We start from the raw sequence: 17,701 nt of genomic DNA on the forward strand, positions 1-17,701 counted from the left end.
CGCCAAGCAGGGAGCCAATGCAGGGCTAGATCTCACGAGCCAGGAGATCAGGAACTGAGCCGAATCCAAGAGTCCGATGCTTAACCAACTGAGCCACCCAGGCACCCCTAAAACTTCTTTATACTTTTTAAAGATGTGGGAAGGGAACAGAAGTGAGCTGAGCCCACAGGAGGGAAAGCATTTGCTCAGTCCCTGGTTAGCCCTTTGAAGAGAAGTCAGCTTTGTGGGGAAGAGCATTCTCGGGGTCCTAGACCACAGTTCTAGTTCCAGCTTTGCCACTAACTACCTTGAGGTCTTGGAGAGGTCATGTCCTTTCCCTTGGGCCTCTTCTGAAAAATGATCAGCAAGTATAGGCAATCACTCAGCCAGTAATGTGGACTAGGTCTTTGCTTGACAGACTAGTTAATAGAAAGGCCTATCTGGGTGGATTCTGGACGCTGGATAGTATGTGCTTAAATGAGGGTCCTTGCTACATTTGGCAATACCTCCAACACAACAGTGGGGCAGCGGGGAGGTCGTATGGCACAGTGGTTAAGAAATGGGACTTTGGTATCAGTCAGTCCCGGACTTAAACCTTGATTCCACAATTTACCATCTGTGTTCCTTTGGGCAAGTCACTTTTCTGGGTCTCAGTTTCATCTTTTGTAAAATGGGCTTCAGAACATTTGCCTACAGATAGGGCTGTAGATAAGGTAGTCCTTCTAAAACCCTTCACAGAGTAATGAATACTCACTAAGTGTTTGGCTAGTGTCAGTAAGTCAGTAGGTGAACAAGAACAGGATTGAATGCTAATGTTTTCTTCCAGGCACACTTCAGAAAAGCACAAGCCTTAGCCACCTTAGGCAAGGTGGAGGAAGCACTAAGGGAGTTTCTATATTGTGTGTCCCTCGATGGAAAGAACAAAAGAGCAAGATCTGAAGCCCAGAGGGTGAGTTGAGATGATGTCAGGTCCAGCTGTCCAGTGGGCTCCCCCACTTCTCTGTCTTCTCCAAGGAGGGGAGTGAGGGAACTGCCCTTCCTGGCATTTAGGGCCCTGAGTGGGTGGCTCCCTTGGTTAAGGGGGCAGGAAGGAGACACAAGTGCCAATTGCCTAGAAGCACCATCCTCTTGGCATATGCAATCAGATTGAGCAGTTCCTGCATTTTTGGAGGAGCCTCCGAGGAATGTTCTTGCTTCTTAGATTCAGGGTCTGGGTTGTGAGTAGGAAAACCAAAGCAAAGCAAAGCAAACAAGTTAACATGGGGGTGGAGGCTCACTGCTGAGAATCTGGCTGTTGATGAGAGGTCAGAGGTTTGGGGCTGCCTGCAGTTATAGAACTTTGCTTTGGCTGAGTCACAGCTTCACCAGCCACACAGGGCAGCCAGCTCCTCGCCAGGAATGTTGGTCACCCTCTCCCCTGCTATATGCAGAACTCCAGCCTTCAGCCTTTGCTAGAAATAGAACACACACTGTCTCACAAATGTAAGTCAGGGACCATTACGATATAATCCAAGCAGTCATTCCAACTCTTGAATCCCAGGAGAATGTGGTTCTTTTGTTTTGTTTTTTAATTCATGAAATGTTAGCCCTCGTGAAGGGCTCAAGTGTCCTCAGTTCATGAACTGCTTTGCTTACTGTTCCACAGTGTGCTTTCATGGTGTGTGGCTAATCGGCCCGGAAGTTGGATGCTGACAGTCAGTGGTGGCCTCTGCCCTCCCCGTGCCCCTCCCGCTATTCACCACCTGTCTCAAGTGCCTCTGTCCCAGTGAGGTTTGGCAGAGTCATGGATGAAGGAAGGGAGCAAGAGACCGGATTGGTTTCTGAAGGCCCCAGAAAGGAATCTTTAGCAAAATCAGTGAACTAGGGGAAGCCAAGCTCTGGAGGTTGCGCCTCGCACAGATTTCTTCTCTGCAAAGTTGCTTTCACCTGGTTTGGGAAAGTGGACAAGGTGTTCTTGAGAGGAGTACTGGTGGCAGAGAATTGCTCCAGGCTGTGAACCCTTCCCTGAATCTTAAGTGTAGTCCATGGTGTAAATAATAGTAATAACAGCTGACATTTATTGAGCATTTCCAGTGCACCAGGCACTGTGCTAGGGCTCTCTGTGGAGAATATAATTTAATCCCCACAACGTCCCTATGAGGGTAGCTGATGTTATTTGTCCCCATGTTACAGAGGACATAGATGAGGAAGCCGAGGCTCGGTGACTTCCCGAGACCATGCAGCTGGTGCTTGGTGAAAGGGCACGTAAACCCCACTCCATCTGCTTCCAGAGTCTGCCTTCCTAGCCATTCCACCATTCTTCTGTCCCAGGAGGACATGCCAGGGGGCTTGGCGCTCACTGCTGGGGTGGGCTGGAGAGTAGCAGTGGGACCATCCGGTTCTGGGAGTGGGGGATGGACAGAGGTTGGTTAGAAGAATCTTGACTTTAGGGGCAGAGTGTGCAAAGGCCAACAGAGGCAGGTGTCAGATCCAGGGGTGAGTGGTTTCTTTACTCCTGTTCGTCCATTTCCTACTTGGCCTGAGAGGCTCTGGTGTCATCAGTTGGGTTGACCTCTCTCTCCAGCCACTTTTAGAGACCAGCTAGTGTCACTTCCACAACCACCAAACGGGATGGGGCAAAGTGCTGTGCTAAGCTCTGGAGACCCAACGAGGCATAAGCCACAGTCTCCGTCCTCAAGGACCTTCCAATCCTGCATGTGTTACACAGCACCCTATAAATGCCAGAGAATACAAGGGAGCAGATGCCCATAATGAGTGTCCTGGAGTTCTGAAGCAGGGCCAAGAATTTAGAGGCGAATTCCCACTGACTGTGATGAGGGCACGGCAGCCATATACGAACACTGAGGGCCCTCAGCACTTCTTTTTTACTGTACCGTTCCAGTTTCAGGGCTGAAGATTTGACGAAGATGGTCCAGGTTCACTTGGCAGTAATTAGCTACCTTAGGCACTCCTAGGCCTAGGTTTCTTTTTAGCGTTTGTTTTTACCTCGGATTCTTTTTTTTCCCCCTTCTTGACTCATTCGGGTCTTTCTAAGGCTGACACTGAAGTGGAATTGACTTTCATTCACGTGGAATGATTATTCTCACTGAGCGTTGACCCCAACTTTTGTTTTCCAAAGGTCTAGAATGAGGTCTTAGGTAGTAAAGGTAAGAAGTGAAGTGTTGTTGCTGTTTCTGCCTTGTCTCCTTCTATTTCTCCCCTCTGCCTCCCTTCCCACCCCCCTCCATGCTCTGCCCTTTTAACGTTGTCCCTTGGGATGCTGTGTAGCTGCCACTGAAGAGCACCATGCTCTCTTTTCGAAAGTTTTTATCTCAATTCCAGTTAGTTAACATACACTGTTATATTAGTTTCAGGTGTACAACATAGTGATTCAGCAATTGCATACATCACGCGGTGCTCCTCACGACAAGCAAGCACCGTGCTCTTTGGGGGAGAATTCCAGGGAGACTGCTTCAGAAGTGGGTTGGTCCTGTTGGGCCACTCAGGAGGGCTTCTGAAGGCCAACTTTGGTTCCTCGGGAGGAGGGGCCTCTGAAAGCTGGCATTTATGGCCCTGGGCACTGTGAGTACCTCCCCACCTCACTCCTTTACCGACAACCTAAACCTGGGAAGTGGGTTTCCCAGAGCTGGACGGAAATTGCGATCTGTCTGAGGACTTTGGGCTTGAACACTCGGCCTCTGTCTGGGCCCTGGGATGGATAAGTGTCTTAATTCAATTCCATCCGGGGTGATGAGTATGCATTGGACATCTGCCGTGGGCCTCCAGAAGCTGGCCATCTGGTTAGAGGGAAAGACTTAACGTGTGCGGCACAATTCTGAGACTAGGGCGAGACCGCGTAGTATAAGGTGCTCCATTATGTGCAGTAGAGAACACGAACGGACAGGTGACATCAGGGGGCTAGAGTTGTAGCAACGGAGCTAGCCTTGGAGACTGAGCAGGGTTTGGCTATGTGGAAAGTGCTGACGTCTCAAGGAACATCGTGAAGGCACTGCTGGGGGCCGGCAAGGGGACAAATTAAACTGGACAGGGTTTGGTTGGAGTTTCTGTCAGCCTCCTTTGATCAGTTCATACCCTATTCCGCTGAGCAAGGGCGTGGAGCATCCTTTAGTGGGTCTCCAGACACTGCAGCGGCTGCCCAGTGGTAAACATTTCAATGTGTGTTCGAAGCCAAGCGAGCCGCTTTCTTGTGTTTCACGTTACATACAGTATGTCCACGTGTCTATCTGTAACCCGTGCTGGCACAGGGGAGAATTGAAACAAGAATGTGGGGAGCTCGTGGCGAAGCCTGCATGAGAACACACATCCTTGACTCCCAGGCCCTTCTGGGTCCTCTGGGTCTTCACCTGCCACCTCCCCCGCCCCCCACATTCTCTAACCGCAAGGGAAACCAGCCCCAGACTGGAACCCGCCTGCCTCCAATACTTGAAGTTACCCGACAGTCTCTGCACAGTAAAGGCCAGAATGGGGGAGGAGAGGCTGGGTTTTGCTCTTTCCACCACTTCACTGTGGAAAGGATTAAAGGTCCAAGGAGGATGGTCCGGGAAGGAGGGAGCAAAATGGGCCGGCAGGGGAAAGACATGGAGGAACCTAGAAGACACGTGTAGACTTCTGTCCACGGGCGTGCTACGGACGTGACTGCAGGTCCCCCGGTGTTGTTTGTCTCCTGCCTTCACCTCTCTGTCTCTTTCCTCCTAGATAGGTCTTGAATTTCCACGGCAGATATTTCTATGGAATGGTAGCTTGGGAGTGATGGTTCTTAACTTTGGCTAGGGTGACAAAGGCACCTGTGGTGCCATTTTGAAATCCAGATTCTGGGGCCACGCTTCAGACCTGGGGGAGCCAGGCGTGAGAACTTGGAAAGTGGAGTGGTCGTAAGCTCCCCAGGTACCTCTGATGCACGCCGAACTGAGGCCCCCTGCCCTCGTATGTTGGGGTCTCTGGTTCCAGGCTGCTTCCCTGGAGTTTCACCCCACGAACTGTGTCCCCTGCCCCTTCCTCCCCCTCCCCCCCCACCACCCAAGCACCTGTAGAAACTTAAGCAGTGAAGTCTTCTGTTTTATGTCACAGCTTCTCCTTAGTTTCTTTTCACCATCAGTCCCCGGGGACTCTCAGGAACATTTTCCCGATATCCTGAAGTTGTTGGCACCTCACCCTAGATTAAAGGAACACGTAGAATCAATGGCTACTGAAGGCACCAGTCATAATCTACCAAAGTTGTCACAGGTAAAACTCAACTCGCCCAGCTCGCTCGCGATGCTTCGTTTGGCTGTTGTGTGGGCAAACGTGGGAGTGAGCCCTACCTCTCCTTCGGTTCCTGAAAAGGAAGAAATGGAGTCGCTAGTGGTTGTGTTCTTTGCTAGAAGGTTATTTCTTACAGATAAACTGGATTTCAGGCACGGTCCCGGGGGAGTTTGGTTTTATTACCTTCATTTTTTCCAGTTCTTGGTCAGATCCAGCTGAGAGAGAGATTTAGTAGAAGTAAAAAGGAGTTGGCCCGCTTCCCCTGGAACCATTCAGTCCTGGCGGCTTTATCAGCTTAGGGGCGGAGCCTGGGAAGAGGCCTAATAACCCCTCCTTTCCTGCTTTTTTTGTTTGTTCAAGCAGCTGGTCTTTGAGCACCAGCTGAGTTCCTTGTGCAAAGACAGCTCCATTTGATCCCCAAGTGGAGGTAATTTTATATTCCTGCACGGTGTCTTACACATCAGTAGTCCTTGAAGAGGGAAGCAATTTGGGAAGCATTAAGTCCCTGGGAGGAAGACGGGTGTTTGGGCCCATCTTTGAGAACAAGGGAAGAGAACCACGGAGAGCTGGGCTCCAGGCCCTGGCTTTCCCAGCAGAGGGCAAGTGGCCAGAAGCTGGGGCTCAGAAGTCCAGACTTGAAGGCAGAATTTAGCCCTGAAAACCTAGGCTCCTTGAGGCAACAGTCTCCCCTCCATCTGTGCCGTGTGTCCTTCCCCTGTATGGAAGCCCTGTGATCTCCCATGGTTTCTTGGGTTCTCTGACAGGCAGGAAACTTAACATTTTCCCTGCTTCTCTCCCCGCTCTTGAGAAGAAATAAAAAGTAGGTGTGCCTGACTTAAAAAAACAAAACAGAACAAAAAATGGGGCAGAACCGAGTATCTTCTGAGGTCAGAGAACCCCTAGTGCATTTCAGTAATGTTGAGATCATTAGTACATGACCGAGAACACTAATAGTGAACTGAAGAAGTGCCTGGAGTGCCTCCTCATTGCAGCTCAATCAGAAATGAAGGAAAATAGCACCCCTGGCTTTCAGGGGTGAGCCAGCTGTGGGGAATGGGGGATTGGGCTTCCACATAACCTTTGCTTTGCAAAGCAGTGTACTCCCATATGGACAATGCCTGGGGCTCAGGGAAAGTTGTGCTGCAGATCCCCTGAACTCCCCAGGTTAGAGCCTGAGAAAACCCACATCCTTTTTCTTCTTGCCTCACTGTTCTCTCCCGACTATACGCTCCCCATTTTCCATCTATCTACCATTTTGAGGGGCTAGGGGTTGGAAGGAAAGAAAACAACATGAGCATTTGGACCTGTGGACTATGGATTTAGAGTAGAGTTCAGGGTTCTCCAGATAAATCTGCACAAACACCTTGTCATTGGATTTATTTCTAGATTCATTTTCAAATGCTCTCTCCTGGACAAAAATTCTTGAAAAGGCTAGAGACATTATTGGTCATTTTACCAAATGACTTGTCTCTTTTTCAGACTTCTCACTCAAAATCTAGTCGAAAGAGTAGTTTGTCTTTTGACTAGTATAACACGGAGTTCTTTGGACTAGTGTAACAAAGAGCTCTGGAACCTGAGGTGACTCCGCAGGCCTGTGAACACACCTGTGCCAAAGCCTTAGCGGAAGTCCTTTTGGAGCTGGTGTGGGGCTTGCAGATGGCCTGGAGTGGCCGTGAGAGCGGCCGGCGATTGAGTGATAGGATCTACCCTCACTGTGTGCCTTGGTTTCCCTCAGGTAGTAACTGGGGAAAGATTTGGCCAGGAGAGGGGCGGGTGCCCCACTCTCTATCTGTCCCCTTCACCACGGCCCAAGGTGTCTGTCCTCTATACACCTTTCCATCCTTGCCTAGGGAAGTTCTTCCGTTTCACCCAGGCCCGGCATGCCTTCATTGGTGATGCTGTGTGGCCAGAAGGAGGAAATAGGTCTTCTCACTGCCCCCCAGTTAAGCTGTGTGTCCCCTCAGTGATCAGGGCTACGTAGTTTTCTCTCTGTCCCCGGTGGGTAGCAATGTCAGAGGATGGACGGTGCTGGTCTTAAGGGGATACTGACATTTGGCTCTTTCTTCGTCCAGGAAAAGCCGGAGCTCCCACACTGTTCTAGTCAGGAGGAAGCGGCGGCGGGGGGAGACGGCAGCAGCCTGGCAAACCCAGTTAAAGTAGAGGGGGAGGGGCAGCGAGGCGACCAGAAAGGCCAGGCAAGAGACAAGGAGGAGAAGGCGGACGCCGCCTCCGCCAAGGCTGGCAAATGCCAAGAAAAGAAAAGGAAGCGTTGTCAAAGTGGAACCCAAGACCCAGAGGTGCCTACTAAAGCCTTGAAGCCAGGTACGACTCTACCCAGGGAGGAAGGGGCCTGGAGGAGGTGCCGGGGCTCACCTGCGCCCGCGGGTTACTTGGCCTCCGTCGGAGGGCTCCGTGGGCTCCGGATGCGCAGCCCAGCTCTGGCACTGAGCTCCGCCACCTCGGGGCGCCGTGAGGCCTCTGGGAGAGCCCACACGGTACCTAGCATACTTCGGGGTCCACTAATAATAAGGAAAAGCCAAGGCATAAGGTCAGGCCCCGTTTCGAGTAATGACGCCTCACGCCCTTGATGGTGTCCCCTCCTTCCAGGCCCGCCTGCCCCCACCCTCGTCTCCACTCCAGGACCGGAGGAGCAGGGAGGTGTGTTCAGGCCTTGCAGCCGCCCCCCATCTTCCCAGGGCAGGCTGGCAGTGGCGGGATTCAGGACCAGCCTTGAAGGCCTGGCACGGACCGTGGAACTGCTGCTACTTCTGTCCAGTGAGGTGCCCGTTGCATCGGAGTCCAGGCCGCAGGGCTCTTGGACATTCCCGGCCTCACATTTTTCTTCCTGTGGGGCTGCCGGCAGCCTCCCAGAGCCTCCTTTGGGGTACCCCATTCGCGGTGGCTCAGGTGGCCCCTGAATCTACCCTCTCGGAGGCAGGCTGAGAGTGGCAAGCTGAAAGACTGATGGGGTTCTTCTGCCTCGGGAGTGCTGTCTGTGAGAGCAGGGTTGGTCCATCTCTGACTTACTGCTTTCTTAAATCGCAGACCCTCCGGCTGAGCAGCGGGCCGAGGCTGCTGTCAGTGCTCCACTGCCATCCTCTGTGGACGCGTCTGACCTCGAATGCGCCCTATGTATGAGGTACGTGATGGGGGCTATCACCTATTGCCTGGACCTTCTTCTTCTGGGGAGTCTGGACCTTTCGGCTAGTGACCTATTGTTTGGTTGGTTAGCACGGAAAAGCGTGGTTCTAACAGAATGCAAATCACGCTGTTGTTTGTCACACGGGCTAGCTTGTGTCCCTTGCTTACAGATTATATTCCCTGCACTCCTGACTTGGAAATACCTAAAGAGTGGGGAGGAGATGGTCTAGTCAGAGGTCACAGACTGATGGCCACACTCTGAATGTCTTTAGTTTGGCCTTCATGGGACTTTTTTTTTTGGTTGTTGTTAAATGTGAATGCTTGGCAATAGGGCATACACTCTCCAGTTAGCTGTGGTTCCCCTCTCTCCCAACTGCCTGTGTCTCATGTTTGCATTACTTTCCTGGTACTGTAGGTATTTTGAGTTCATGACCCTGGAACTAATCTCAACTACTGGATCAAGATCTCAAAGCTCAAGGGCTAATGTCAATACCACAGGCCTATTCTTTGGAAGCCAAGTAGAGGGCCTGACTGGTTTTCGTTTGAACAATATTAGTAGTAGGCATGTACTACTTGGCCAGGCATCCCTTCTGTATCCAGCAGGGAAGCAAATTATCCACACACCTGCCCACCCCCCTCAGAAAAAAAGGAAGCTGGTACAAGCTTGGGCTTTGTGAAAAAAAGTACTTTCGTTTTTTTCCTTTCACAGCTGTGACTTGGTGGCTACGAGGAGGAGCTCCAAAGCCAGACGGCCTGGGCTTGAACCCTGGCTCTGCCACTTACTGGCTGTTTGACCTAGAGCAAGTGATTTTCTCTGCCACTGTTTTCTTGTCAGTAAAATAGAGAAGAGTAGTACCTACCCTATGAGGTTGTTACGATTAATTGAGAGAATCTATTTAAAACACTTAGAATAGTGCCTGACATAGTAAATACTCCATAAATGTTAACTCTTTTTCTAGACCTGAGATTCTTTAACTTTAGGCCCACAGACCCCTGAGGAAGTTCTATGTGTGGATTCTAAAAGATCTGTGAATTCCCTGAAGTTGTATGCAAAAATGTGTGTGTGTGTGTGTGTGTGTATGTTTTCAAACAAAGGTCCACAGATTTCAGTAGATTCTCAAAAGTGTCTTTTTTCCCCCCAAAATAGCATTAAAAGAAGGCTGAGACATTTGCATAAAAGTTGTTAAGATGGTTGACCCAAGAGATGTCAAGAAAAATCCTGTGGTCTACCACACAGTGGGATCCAGCCACCCAAGGATCCTGAGATGTTTTCTTGCCCTCTGCCAGCACGTATGCCTTCCATATCAATCACATGCATTTGTATTCAGAAGGACTTTTCTTATCCACATAAAAATGAGTAAGGAGACCATTACCTGGACATGTACTTTTACTTTCTCTTAAAAATAACTGAATTGTCATATTTGCTCCTGAGCTCGGGCAGACCTGAAAACGAACAGTTCAGCAGATGAATGCAGCAGCACCGAAAGAAAGCCTTCCAGATACAATCGGGGAGCTTTAGGTGGAGTGGGTGAGAGTGGGGTGGGCTTTGTAACCAGTTCCCTTTGGCCATCTCCCTGTGTCCCCCTCACAACAAAGCGCCAGGTTGGTCATGGTGGAGCCAAGGTATGAGGCAGAAACTCTGCTTGCAAGCAGAGAAATGGGCCTCCGCCATCGGACTTCTAAGCCACAGTCTTTCAGGTGTCAGACTTTGCCAGACTTGGTTTAACTTGTTCAGAAAGCCCAGGTCTTTGCTGGACGTATCCTCCTTAATACTCCTCCCAACGTCCAGCCAACAAAAAATCAAACACACAGACTCATCCTGTTTGTGTTTTTGCTGAGGGCTCAGAATTCTGAGGTTGGAGTTCTTTTGTTCTGTTTCCTCTGCTTTCTCCCTTTCATCTTGTTTGTCCCTGATCTCAACAGGGGGCTTCAGAGAAGAGTTAGAAATTTGCTCCAAGAAATAAACACCAAGAGGATAAGACCCCCTTCTGGTTTGCTCACCCTGAGTTTAAAAGCCATTATTTCCCTTACCCTGCCCCTCTGTTCTAAATGAGACTTCAAAACAAAAGCCCAGCTTTGTCTGGGGTAGCTGTCGTATAGGCTGGTAAGTTTTAAGGGGACTCCAGATGCCTCAGGGTACAAAGGAACCTGCCAAGTCCAGAGGGCATTTCTGACCCCAAGGCTCTTAACTGTAGCCCTTGGGGCACCTGGGTGGCTCAGTCGGTGAAGCGTCTGCCTTTGGCTCAGGTCATAATCTTGGGGTCCTTGGATCGAGCCCTGCGTTGGGGGGTCCCCACTCAGCAGGGTGTCTGCTTCTCTCTTTCTCTCTCTCTCTCCCCCTCTGCCCCTCCCCAACTTGTGCTCTCTCCCTCTCTCTCTCAAATAAATAAATAAAATCTTTAAAAAAAACTGTAGCCCTTGGTCAGAAGCATGGAGCTCCCCTTCTAACAGGGTTTGTAAAGCAGAAATCAGAGGTTGACAGGCGGTTCATATACATGCTTTAGTTTGAATACAGTCTTGACAAAGTTCCTGTTTCCACCTCTCTAGGGCTTTTTTTCCTTTTTATTGTCATTAGGATTATTGTCAGGTTCTATTATGACCCTCATGTGTCTTTGAGGGAGAGGGTGTCTAAGGGTTGAGATATTTCCAAACCATCTGCTGGGTCATGAAACTAGGCATTTGTATCTCCTCTACAAGTTTCTAGAATGAAATCCAGTCTCATGGCGCTGCATTAGTAGAAGGCAAGTTGGAGTGTGAGGTTCATGTGACTCTAGAGGGAAACTCGGGAGCCACTTGTACATCTTGCTGGGAAAAGGGTGGAAAAAGTGAATGGCACAAGAATTGGAGCGTGCATTAATGAGACACTTTCCAATCTCCCAAGTCCCCCGGCTGGACTGGGAGAACTCTGTTGAGGGAAGTTGTTTCCTAATTCCAGCCCCTCAGAACTCTGCCCCTCAGTCTTTCGTGACTGGAAACCTTCCCTTAAGATTTAGCCAGCTGGATACTCTCGCCACTGGGGGCCACCGCTGGGGCTGTTGTGGAACAGCGCCTTTGGGGTGACAAAAAGATATTTTGAGATGTGGAACAAGAATGTTTGATATTTGAACCAGTTACCTGATGGCCCAGTGACCTCTTTGTCGATTGAAATGAAAACTTTGTATTTAACCTAGTTTTAGCTACTCAAATAGCTGGGTGTTAAGGAGTCTGTTCCCCCCCCCCCGTCTCTCTCCTTCCTTCCCTCTCTCTTTTTCTTTCTCTCTCTCCACCCCGCTCCTTCTCAGTCCCTCCTCGCACTCATTTGATAGCAGAAGAACACAATACAAGGATGTAACTGGTGGGAAAAGATAGCTATTTCCAGACAAGCCAAGCATTTTATCTGGGCTGACATCTAACTGAAAACATTTATTATTACTATTGTTTACTCCACCACTGTGACAATGTAAAATGCTTTCTTGTGAGAAAATCTGGCTCTAGTCTGATTTATAAATGCCTCCCTGAAGTGTTTCCTGCAATCATTACCTAAAGTGGTAAATAAAAGGTAGAGGACTTCAAGTATATACCTATTTCTAGCTCTATCTATATATACAGAGTTCTCTCACTCTCTCTCTCTCTCTCTCTTTCTCTCTCTCTCTTTCTGGGGTGGGGAGAGAGAGAGGGAGAGAGAAAACTGTGTTGTCAGTACATGCATCTACACACAGATGGATGATGTCTGTTCTAGATAGAGATGTGCACACTGTCGCAGCTGTGTCAGAGAGTGGAGCAGGAAGATGTGCTTGGAAATAAGGTGTGACTTCACACCCCAAGCCCTGCTCCTTCCTAGCTAGCTGTGTGACCTTGGGCAAGTCATTTCACCTGTCTGAGTTTTAATTTCCTCAGTAGTAATATATGAAGTTAATTTATATGAAAAACAGTATTACACACACCAAGAATAGCAAGAGAAATATACTCCACCTGTTTCTTGTCACCTTACTCCGTCAGCCTTTGTAGAGGAGCAGAGTATCCCTGAACATAGAAGTGACTTGAGTCTTGAAAGATGATAGATTCTGAGCATCTGAACTTTGAATTATTTCAAAGCAGTCATTATGCAGCATCTGTAGCAGCCTTTTTGTCTGCGACCACTCAGATCGGGGCATTTTAATCACAGTTCTTGCTAAAAGTTGCTGTTTCCTTTTGTGTCTGTTTCGTTCATCTGCTATTAAATGTCAGTATTTGTTGCAGTTAATTAGCCAGCGATATCACTGCTATTTTACAAAAGGCCCGATTTTGAAGTTCTCAGGAAAAACAGTTTAGCAGGTACAAATTCCTCAATCATCATCATCATTAGTGTCATTGACTAATGTGTAACGAGTTTTCAGATTCATAGGACTCAAATTACTGAGGAAGGGAGACTTTCTGATTTGGCTGCTCCAGGAGATCACAGCAATGGTTTCCAAATCAGCCTGCAAATCACACTTGTGAGAACCATTCTAAATTGTGAAATACACACGGTGGAAAAGTACATAAAATTAAAATTCTATTCTCTTAACAAAATTCTGTCGAGAGGATACTCACGCAGTCCTTCTCAGTTCAAGAAATGAAACGTGGCCAGGACCCCATGCATGCATCTCTACATGGCGTAATTTAGTTTTACCTATTTCTAAAACACTTTATATAAATTGAACTATCCAGAACATGTTTCTTTTTGTGCTGGCTTCTTTTCCACAGAATTATGGTTTATTCGTGTTGCTGCACATTGGTAGAGTTTGTTCATTTTCATTCATTTACAGTGGCCCATTGTAAGAATCTACCACAGTTTCTTTGTCAGTTCTGTTATAGACGGATATTTGGGTTGTTCCTAGTTTGGAGCTTTTATGGCCAGCGTTGCTATGAGCAGTGCTTATAAATCTTGGCCCGTATTGGATTGGGTTATCTCTCCTTGTCTTACTGACTTACAGGAGCTTTATGTATGTTGGAGACATAAGTCCTCTGTTAGTCAAGCATGCTGCAAATACCTTCTCCCGCTTGTGGCTTGCCTTTTTGCTCTCTTAATGGCATCTTTTGGTGACCTTACAAGTTCTTCATTTTAATGCAATGAAAACTATCAATCTTTTCGTTTATAGTTAGTGGCGGTTTTTTTCCTTGTCCATGTCTTGCCTAAAAAATCTTTTTTCTTTTACCTTGAGGTCATCAAGATATTCTATTGTGTCTTCTAAAAACTTCACTGTTTCACATTTACCTTTCCAGCCCACATGGAAGTGACTTTTGGGTATGGTGTGAGAGATGGCCCAACTTCATTTCCCCATCTGGCCAGCCAGCTATCCCAAGTAGCATTTATTGAGAATGCTATTCATGTATTGAAAACCCCCCTCTGCTTTGAAGTGCCACAGTTGTCATAAATCAAGAGTCTGGGTCTGGGTCTATTCCTGGGCTTTCTATTCTATTCACGGGTCTGTTTGTCCTTGTGCTAGCCCTATACTGTTTTAATCACTACGGCTTCGTAATAAGGTCTGACGTCTGGTAGAGCAAGGCCTCCCACACTGCTGCTCTTAGAAGTGTCTCCACTCTTCTTGACCCTTTGCCTTGCCTTATACAGTTTAGAAATCAACTTGGCAAGTTCCATAAAAACAAACATGTGAAATAAGCCATTGGGATTTTTATCGGGATTAATCAGGTCTTCTTTACTTCTCTTCGATGAGATGTTTACAGTTCTTTCCATCAGAGGTCTCGTACAACTTTTGTTGGATTTATTCCTGGGCACTTGATTTCTAAACGTGATTGTAAATGTTACTTTTTTATTTATTTATTTTTTAAAGATTTTATTTATTTATTTGAGAGAGAGAGAGAATGAGAGACTGAGAGCACGAGAGGGAAGAGGATCAGAGGGAGAAGCAGAACCCCTGCTGAGCAGGGAGCCTGATGTGGGACTCGATCCCGGAACTCCAGGATCATGACCTGAGCCGAAGGCAGTCGCTTAACTGAGCCACCCAGGCGCCCCTAAATGTTACTTTTTTAAAAAATGTGTTTTCTTATGTTTTTTGCTGGTATATAGAATACAATCGTGTGTGTGTATTTATCTAACATCCTTGCTAATACTATCAATTCTTATGAATTCTAATAATCGTTCTGTAGATTTTTTATTTTAAAAAAATTATGTGTTTTAGAGAAAGGGGGTGCGGGGGAGGGCAGGGGGAGAGGCAGTCTTTAAGCAGACTCCATGCTGAGCGCAGAGCCTGACACGAGGCTTGATCTCATGACCCTGAGATCACTACCTGAGCTGAAACCGAGAGTTGGACGCTCAACTGACTGAGCCACCCAGTACCCCCTGTAGATTCTTTTAGATTTGACCAGTTCACCATCACACCATGTGTGAATAGTGACAGATTTGGTTTTTTCCGTTGTAAGCCTCATACTTTTAGTTTTTTCTTCTTGCCTTAGTACACTGGTTAGGACCTCCATCATAGTGTTTTTGAAAACGAATATTACTTTTTGGCCAATGTAATAACTAAAATTTATTAATTCTGTTAAACAAATGAGCTACTTTCTGAAGCAAGAGTATAACATTCAAAACGTAGAAAAAGTGAATCTATCAAAAGCCTCTCTCCTACTCCAGACCTTCATTTGCTTTTTTTTTTTTTAATTTCAACATTTTAACAATTTTTATTTGTACTGGTATGGACTTATTAAATATCACCTTTTCAGTGACCTGTTCAATGTCTGTCCTTTCGTCTCCTAGAAGTCAGATGCCTTCTTGTACTTGTCATATTGCCAGCACCTAGCTCTGTGTCAGCACACAGAGCACGTTTGCTGAACGAATAAGTGAGAATCTGTTTTGTGGATAGCTTGTTAAGTTTAAACTGATTTCTCTTAAGAAACTATTCATTTCTTCCCCACAAGACGGCTTTCCCCTCATATTCCACGAGAATTTTTTTTAATCAAGAAAGAGGGGAATGTGCCAGCAGCTGCTAGACTTTCATTGGCTTGTTAAAAATACCAAATCTCGGGGCGCCTGGGTGGCTCAGTCGTTAAGCGTCTGCCTTCGGCTCAGGTCATGATCCCAGGGTCCTGGGATCGAGCCCCGCATCGGGCTCCCTGCTCGGCGGGAAGCCTGCTTCTCCCTCTTCCATTCCCCCCTGCTTGTGTTCCAGCTCTCGCTGTCTCTCTGTCAAATAAATAAATAAAATCTTTAAAAAAAAAAAAATACCAAATCTCTGTCCCTCTCTTTGACCCGCTAAATCGCAAACTTTATCCAGTGGAGCTTCACCATGTCTGTGTTTTTAAAGCTCTACAGGTAGCTCTGATAATTAGGTTTGGAGACCAATACAGAAGATTCACCTAATCAGAGATTAGTAGGATTGTATAATACAGTGATTTTCAATCCTGGCTGCACATTAAACCCACCCAGGAGCTTTAAAAAAAATCCTGGTGCCTAGCCCTTACCCTGGGCCAACTGATCTGCATCCCTGCAAGTGTGGTCCCTGGCATCTGTAATTTTTAAAAGTTCCCCAGGTGATGGTGGGGGTTGGGGGGTGCAGAGCAGGAGGTAGGACTTACAAAGGGATGTTCATGACCTGGATTGTGGAGACTGTTTCATAGGTGTGCACATATGTTAAAACTTACCAAATTGTAAACTTTAAGTATGTGCAGTTTATGCATGTCAATTATACATCAATAAAGCTCTTTAAAGAAAAAACTCCCAGGTGATTCTCACACACGGCAGTGGTTGAGAATCATTGTTTTAACAGAAAGTGCACACGACTGGAAGGTGGAAATTGGATAGACTTTCATCTGCCAACATGTAAGCGACTTCCTCCCCTCTGGACCTCAGTTTCATTCTGGTTAGTGGGTTCAATTTTTTCCGGGGAGTACTTGTCATCTCTGACATTTTGATTCTTCTGCTCAGTCTGTGTGCGCCAGGCTGTCGTTGCACCTCCTGGCCACACGAGGGGGCTGTGCAGCTGGCTGCCTCTTCCTCTCAACTGAACACTCTTGTGAGGTCAAAATAGGCTGGTCAGGCATCTGTCTTTCCCTTCTGTCTGTCCTTTGGTGAGCGGGAGCCCCACTTCTGAACCACCATCTTCAGCTGCCCCCACCCAGTGGTCCTGCTGCAGGTGAGCCTTTCTTTTTAAGCAAAGTAAATCCATGAATCTCTGAATGTACAGAACAGCTTTTAAAAAGATTCCCCAGATTGCTTTGAAAATATCCAGCTCCTGCAAAGCAATTAAAGTAGGATCTAATTGAAGTATATGGATGCAGACCTACATATGTGTGTATATACATGTGTGTGTCTGTCTATCAGTAAGCACATTGACAGTATTACTTTACTGCCTCTAAGAAAATGATCCATTCGTACAAAAGACAGTTATGTATTTGTTACAGGTACAATTTTGAGATTCTCCAGGCAGTAAATATTGCTTAGGTGAAAAATGGAATCAAGGTTAACAAACAAACCAAGTCTTTTTCCATTGTATATATGATATAACGTACTTAAATGAGTAAATGTGTGAGACAAGAGTGTGTGTGTGTTTATCTGTCTCTGTGTTTCCATATCCTTAGGTGAACAGATTGGCTAAATATTTTAGAACGTAATCTATTCAGACACTCTGGGCACTAATCTCTATTTTTCTGGGACCTGACAGGGAAAAACAATCTGGATGCCAGTCAGAAGAGACTGACTAGAACTGATGTTACAAGATGATCTAGCTATGTCATAAATGTTGATAAATGCATTATTTTAAAAATCCACCTCAGAAATAAAAAAGCAAATGCTTTTCTAAGTGCAACAACAGCAGGGAATTATTTGAAAAAAGGAAAGACCCCTCCCCTTACACAGAATTTTCCTAATAATACTATGAAACCTTAACATTGAGTAGCTCTGTCTTTTATTTTTTGTCTTATTGCATGTTTCTTCCATTTTGATTCCTAAATTTCAGATTATTCTATGAGCCAGTCACCACACCTTGTGGGCATACATTTTGTTTAAAATGCCTTGAAAGATGCCTAGATCACAATGCAAAGTGTCCATTGTGCAAAGATGGTCTTGCACAGGTAAGACATTCTTTCTTTCTTGATTAGGTTAGCTTATCTGCAACTGGAAACTAAAATGGTGTCCTGTTGGCTCCCAAGCCAGTGCACTGTGCTTGGGCAAAATACTCCCTCAGGCCATCTGTCTATTTTTCCTGTCTTAGAGCTCCCCCTCCCCTCTTCACAAAGTCCTTCAGGAAAATGGGGCAACATCTAGGTTTTTATGAACTGTAAATAGTGAAATTAATTTGTGATGGAAACAAAAGTATTAAATTGATGGTAAGCAGGGATCCTGCTAGGTGCTAAGCCTATCATGGCACCCGATTCACTGCAATCTTAG

The 17,701-nt window shown here is 46.9% G+C and overlaps 1 protein-coding gene across 8 annotated transcripts in view; it reads left to right on the top strand.

Moving 5' to 3' along the window:
• LONRF3 (LON peptidase N-terminal domain and ring finger 3) overlaps nt 1-17,701 on the top strand; it is a 39,184-nt gene that overhangs the window by 6,763 nt on the left and 14,720 nt on the right. For 3 of the 8 annotated variants that reach the window (XM_064574510.1, XM_064574511.1, XM_064574513.1), the window contains exons 3-7: nt 806-928; nt 5,047-5,202; nt 7,293-7,542; nt 8,266-8,359; nt 17,271-17,385. In XM_064574510.1, the coding sequence (XP_064430580.1) occupies nt 806-928; nt 5,047-5,202; nt 7,293-7,542; nt 8,266-8,359; nt 17,271-17,385 (738 nt within the window). The remainder of the gene's footprint in view (nt 1-805; nt 929-5,046; nt 5,203-7,292; nt 7,543-8,265; nt 8,360-17,270; nt 17,386-17,701) is intronic. The other 5 variants (XM_054509056.2, XM_045881838.3, XM_054509057.2 and 2 more) reach the window with 3 other exon arrangements.

Source organism: Mirounga angustirostris, unplaced genomic scaffold, assembly GCF_029215605.1.
Source record: "Mirounga angustirostris isolate CCGP_5_RB_7025 unplaced genomic scaffold, mMirAng1.0.hap1 SCAF_11, whole genome shotgun sequence".
NCBI lineage: Eukaryota > Metazoa > Chordata > Mammalia > Carnivora > Phocidae > Mirounga > Mirounga angustirostris.